Below are 6,221 nucleotides of genomic sequence, written 5' to 3' on the forward strand. Positions count from 1 at the left end.
CGCCTAGAGTACCGTAACATTAAACAATTTTAGCAATCAACTAATACCGTAACAAACAAATTGGCAGACATTTCTCCAACGATTTTCCTTCCAGAAAAAAAGGATAAATCCGGAACGCATAAATTAAAATACACTCCTAGATAAATCAAATAAATTCGATGGAAAAATCGCCAGGGTAAAAGCTGAAACTAAAACGAAAAAACCAAGCGGGTACAAAATGGCAAGTACATAGGACTGCCTGAAACTTTTACTTAGGCCTTGCCTAGAGTACCGTAACATTAAACAATTTTAGTAATCAACTAATACCGTAACAAACAAATTGGCAGACATTACTCCAACGATTTTCCTTCACAAAAAAAGGATAAATCCGGAACGCATTAATTAAAATACATTCCTAGATAAATCAAATAAAATCGATGGAAACATCGCCAGGGTAAAAGCTGAAACTAAAACGAAAAAAGCCCAAGCGGGTACAAAATGGCAAGTACAAAACACTGCCTGAAACTTGTACTTGGGCCTTGCCCAAAATACTGTAAATATTCACAATATTTTATTAGTCAACTAATACCGTAACAAACAAATATTGCAGCCATTTCTCCAACGTTTTTTCTTCACAGAAAAAAGGATAAATCTGAAACGCATTAAAATACATTCCTAGATTAATCAAATAAAATCGATGGAAAAATCGCCAGGGTAAAATTTGAAACCAAAATGAAAAAAAAACCCAAACGGGTTTAAACTGGCAAGCACATTGAATGCCTGAAACACATACCTAGGTCATGCCTATAGTACTGTTAAAGTCACAAAAATTTTAATAATGAATTTCACATGTAAAAGTTGAAATTAAAATGAAAAAAAGGCAATGATTGGCAAGCCAATATCTGATAAGCAGAGTTAGTTTTTTTTTCTTTTTTCTTTCTTTTCTTTTCCTTTTTTTTATAATAAATAATTAATTTACAAAAACTGCAAAATTTAAGCTTGTTACATGTACCATAACCAAATGATTTTGAACAAAGGATAAACGTGACAATCTTGTTACATTTTCTAGAAAATCTATTTTCTCGCTGAAATTAACGCTCCCCTTATATAAATGTACATTCCCTTGTTTGTTCAGATGAACTCCGTCGCATACAAATTTCCGACTACAATCTCCGTCCCGAGGAGAAACAAAATAATTCCCGTGTTCCCAAAATACACAATAACCTAGTGATGGCAATGCATCTCTCAGTATTGCATTCACTTTGTCTGCTACATCATTGTACTCAACATCAACCTTGAATCTTGACAATAATTTGCAAACAATTATTTTCGCAACATTATAGCGGCGATGCATCACCGATACCACAGTTTCATTTCTGCTGCCAACAATGTAGGATCTGTACTGGGAACGATGTCGTTCTCCCCGATCATCAGAACTACTTCGGGACCAAATACAGATATTATATCACGCAAATACAGATATTATATCACGAACTTTCCCTCCACCCACACCCCTGTACAAAACGGAATGCGTTTTCCCCAGACCAAGATTTGCAGAATATCTAATGTCATCACCATGTTTCAAGAATTCGTGAGAACCAAGACCAAGAATGACAACCGAAGTTTTGCCCATTGAAGACATGATCAAATAATTTTACTCACCAAATACTTGATAAAATAAATAGCAAACTTGAAAAAAACATCCGTCCTCCAAGGCTGTAGGTGGGAGAAGAGGCAGAGTGACGCATCGCATGGCAGGAATTTTAATTGTTTGATTTTAATTGGTCAATCTCTGCCTCTCCTAAGACATAAAACAAAATGACCATAATAATACATCACTATACAATATTTCAGACTTGCACATTCAATGAGGACACTTATTGATTACAATAAAAAAATTTAAGTAAACTCAAAACTATCTTTTTTCAAAAGAAAGTGTCATTCCAGGCTATCTCTGCAAAGACTCAAATAACTATTGTTTAAAGATAAACACGCTATAACTTGCGTCAGTTAAAAATAAAGTTGGAAATTTATTTATTTTGTTTAACAAATAAAGTTACGAAAATTCTGTAAATTACACAGTTGAAAATGAACGCGTTATAAAGAACTAAAATTATAATTATTTATTTTCCTACTAGGAAAGTAATGCCTCTATTTAAATTCATGTGTCATGTGACACCGTCGCTACCTTTAGATTGATAAACAAATATGGCATCAAGAAAACGAGGTATGCCGTTTGGTATACAAATAACTTTTGACATTGATGGCACACATCTAATGCTTAAAGATACTTATCTTTTAAAACAACCAGTATTAACCATCTCTGTTTATCCATAATCGTAGTCAAAATGCAACGCACCTCGTCGGCTATGATTTCCCGCGGACATGCGGGTCTATATACTGTTTACGCACTTCCTTCATCAATATTCATGAAAAGACTGAATTCTTAATTGCAGGTCTTGTTTTAGTGTTATGTAATTAAAACGACTTACTTAGTTAAACTTCGAGGAAAGTAATTATTTTTTATTACACATCATGTTTCTCAAAACATTTAATCATTTTGTTTTACATAAAAATCGCGTTTATATAGCGTGTATATCTTTAACGTCCATGTACATGTACATTTTTATATCAATGGTAAGTGACTTTATAGGGAGAGACTACTCATGCTGGTGAAGGATTATTGAAAGATATCGAATTTTGTGAAATTTCAAAACTTACAAGAACAGTGGTGCAGAATTGCCCAAAAGATATTGCTGGAGTAATGGAAGCTTCAAACAGAAAGAACTGCTCAGACATTAAAAGTACTTGTATAGGGAGGTTAGAGTACCATTGTGTTATCAATCCTTGGGGAAATCTTACAGTGGAAGTATGCGCACCAGCCACAAACATTTCTAGAGGTAAGTAGAGTTCAGTCAATATGCAGGTTTTGAATATAAAATTGTTCAAATCGTGGTCTTTTTTATAAAGATACTGAAATGTTTAACTAAAATCTGTTCCCTCTCAAGCCACCCATCGTCTGTACAGAGTCTGACTTAAAAATGCATGTTTCATTTATGCATAATCGGTCGAATTATTTTGATATATTATTTCCCTATTTTTCAGAATTCATTTGGAGTGAAACATACATACACAAAATATACTGTTACTCTCTGTTTCGTAACGCCCTACTACGTCATTTAAAAGATAATGACAAAACTAGATTTAACGAGTCCGATCCTAATCATTTCTAGCCTAGCTATTTCGACAAATTTTCTTACATGCATTTTTTTTACTAACGGACCATATGGCAATTAGTTGAAAAGCGCCAAATTATCACATTTTTATGCCTCCGTAATCAAATATTCTGGAATATATAATTTTTGCCCTGTCCGTCTGTCTGTCTGTCTGCTTAGCTGTTTATCTGTTTGTCCGCAAAAACTTTAATATTGCCCATAACTTTTGATTGGTTGAAGCTATGGCTCTGATATTTCACATGTGTATTTCTTGTGACAAGGCCTTTCTTTGACTACCAAGAAATTTGCCCTCTCGATTTTGACCTTGGAGTTTGACCCAATTTTGCAAGAATTTACCCATTTTTATCTTTGTTCATAACTTTTGAACAGTTTTTGCTAGGGTTTTCCTACTTCACAAGTGAAATCATTGTGTTATTAGACCTGTCCATGAATATAACTTTTTTTTGACCTTATGACCTTGACCATGGAGTTTGACCCACTATAAAAAAATAACCTTGGACATAACATTTGAACAATTAGTACTAGGTCTTTATATTTCACAGGTGTAATTCATGTGACAAGGCCTTCCTTTGAATACCAACAATTTCGACCTTGGCCTTGGAGTTTGACCTACTTTTGAAAAACTTTAACCTTGGCCATAACTTTTGAACGGTTGCTGCCAGGGCTTTAATATTTCAACTGTGTATTTCTTATGACAAGGCCTTTCCAGGGTACCTTCAATTCGACCCTTTAACCTTGACCTTGGAATTTGACCCACATTTAAAAAAAACTTTCACCTTGACCATAACTTTTTAATTGGTTATGCTTGGGCTTTCATAATTCATAAGTATTTTCATCCAGAACAATTCCTTTCTTTTGGTAACAACATTATTCATCCCTTGACCTTGGGCATTTGATAAACTACAACCTTCACCAAAAGCTGTCACATCAGTGTTTCACAAAAAAATCCATGATGTTTTGTATTTTTACCCTAACGATTACTTGTTCAGTCAAATTAAGTTATTATAAAATGTCACCAGATTGTGAAATTTCAAAAAAAAGTTGATCATCTGGGTTGGTTTAGGAATCATTACAAAGTTTACTATTTTTTTCATTGCACAATGTCTCTAAATTTGCCATATGTATTTATATCGGTACAGATGAATTATTTTGGTAAAACAGAATAATGTTAAGATTGCTGGTGTATCTCTTTTAATGTTCTGTCAACAGTTTTCAGTGTAATTCCCATAATATTACCTTGTAGGTTCTTGTACTGAGTACAATGAGGGCGGGGGGAGAATACAAGAGAATTATATAAAAATATGTGAAACATGCAGGAAAAAGTACTTGTCTACCGACTCATATAAATGTAAGTTAACTTTCATTTTCTTTTGACAAATTTCAAATTATCAATTTTTAAATCTTAATCAATTTGTTATTGATGAGTATTTGATTTGTGTGTGTTTTCTGTAAAATATTTCACCAAAATTCAGTTGTTATCTTAAGTGCATCAACTTTGTCAGTAGATTTTTCAAAGTATTAATTTATTCATAAGGATATGTCTTACTCTCAATTTATGAAATCAGATTTAATCTCATTGTACACAGCTGGGTTCTATCAAATGTTGTTTTGATATGCATGTAATTGGAGTAGGTGTGTCGGATTTTTAATGCCTTATCATTGACTAAGTAACATTACACTTTTTGTAAATTTCTGTAAACACCACAAATATTAGATTTTCACGGATACAAGTCCCGAAGAATTAAGATAAATATAAACCTGTGAACTTGCTTTGAATGAGCTCCTAGAACATTAAAGAGATATTTAAATTCAGAAAAAAAAAGCAAGAAAGAAAACAAAAGACTTGTACCCATTTTCTGAATATTTTCTCCTTTGTTTCGTACGAAAACTACAATATTGTCATTTTATGCACTTTCATTTATATCATTAATGCATGACACATTTAAAGAAAATTTATAATTACATATGTAAATATATATAATAAAATATTTTGCGTGTTTACAAGGGGTATGCATTTTTCTGCACCACCTTGTAAAACACAACTGAAAAAAAAAAACAAAAAAACATTTGTTATTCAAATATGTATTATAAAATGTCAAAGCATAAATTTATAGATCAAGAATGCTATCAAAAACAGAACACTGAGGACAATAATTTGCCTTATCCACTAGAGAATGGAGAATTGTTTCATAATGCAACAAAATTTGTAGAAAAATCAAGAAATAGGTAACCAATTTTCTGCTTATACTCTGTATATAAAACTGGGTTAATATTGTTTCTATTTATAGCGAAAATTTATAATTAAGTATACATGTTTATAAAAATAAAATGTTTCATTCTATTCAACTGTATTTGTATGAGAGGAAGTACATTGTAAAGAGGGTATACCATATACCTAATCCATTCATGTTTGCTTTTAAATATTGAAGTTTATTGCAATAAATATCATATTGAATCCAAAATGAATCATTTTTTTCATTATTTCAGATCTCAACTATTTCATGTCCCATCCACAAATACTGGATTTAAAGCCAACATATTTGGAGTGATCCACCTACTCATGATACAAATGCTGCTGATAGTTTTGCTATAATAAATAAATGCATCATCATTAGTTATTTTTTCTAAAAGAATTTGGTTCAGGATTCCAGAGATTGAAGATTGTTCTGTGAATGACCATAGACTTTGCAAAATTTATAATAGTAATCGGTCGTATAACAGCGCCTGACCATGCCAACAAATTGAATACCACGCATTAGCTCCTTATGATAATTTGTCGGCACAGACAGGCGCTGTTACAACCCCGGTTGAATTAAAACAAGAGGCCCATGGGCCATATCGCTCATCTGAGCACATTGGCTAGAAAGAAGCACAAATCAATTCAGTATTGAACGGGGGATACTTCTATAGTAATATGACTAATCATGGCTTTTCTTTTCTTGAGAAGATTTTTTCAAGATGAATCCTACATATTCTTATGCAAAACCTTGACCCTCTGTTGTGTCC

General features: G+C 32.6%; 1 protein-coding gene across 1 annotated transcript; it reads left to right on the forward strand.

Annotated features, from left to right (window-relative positions):
• The first annotated feature begins 2,558 nt into the window (after positions 1-2,558).
• On the forward strand, positions 2,559-5,826 carry LOC133178796 (uncharacterized). Its single transcript, XM_061313489.1, has 4 exons — positions 2,559-2,879; positions 4,459-4,563; positions 5,330-5,441; positions 5,703-5,826. The coding sequence occupies exons 1-4, from the start codon at positions 2,744-2,746 to the stop codon at positions 5,806-5,808; spliced, it is 459 nt and encodes a 152-aa protein (XP_061169473.1). The 5' UTR covers positions 2,559-2,743; the 3' UTR covers positions 5,809-5,826.
• The last annotated feature ends 395 nt before the right edge of the window (positions 5,827-6,221 follow it).

This window comes from Saccostrea echinata, unplaced genomic scaffold (assembly GCF_033153115.1).
Source record: "Saccostrea echinata isolate AGI-Se365-2 ecotype Australia unplaced genomic scaffold, CSIRO_AGI_Sech_v1 ptg000003l, whole genome shotgun sequence".
Taxonomy (NCBI): Eukaryota; Metazoa; Mollusca; class Bivalvia; order Ostreida; family Ostreidae; genus Saccostrea; species Saccostrea echinata.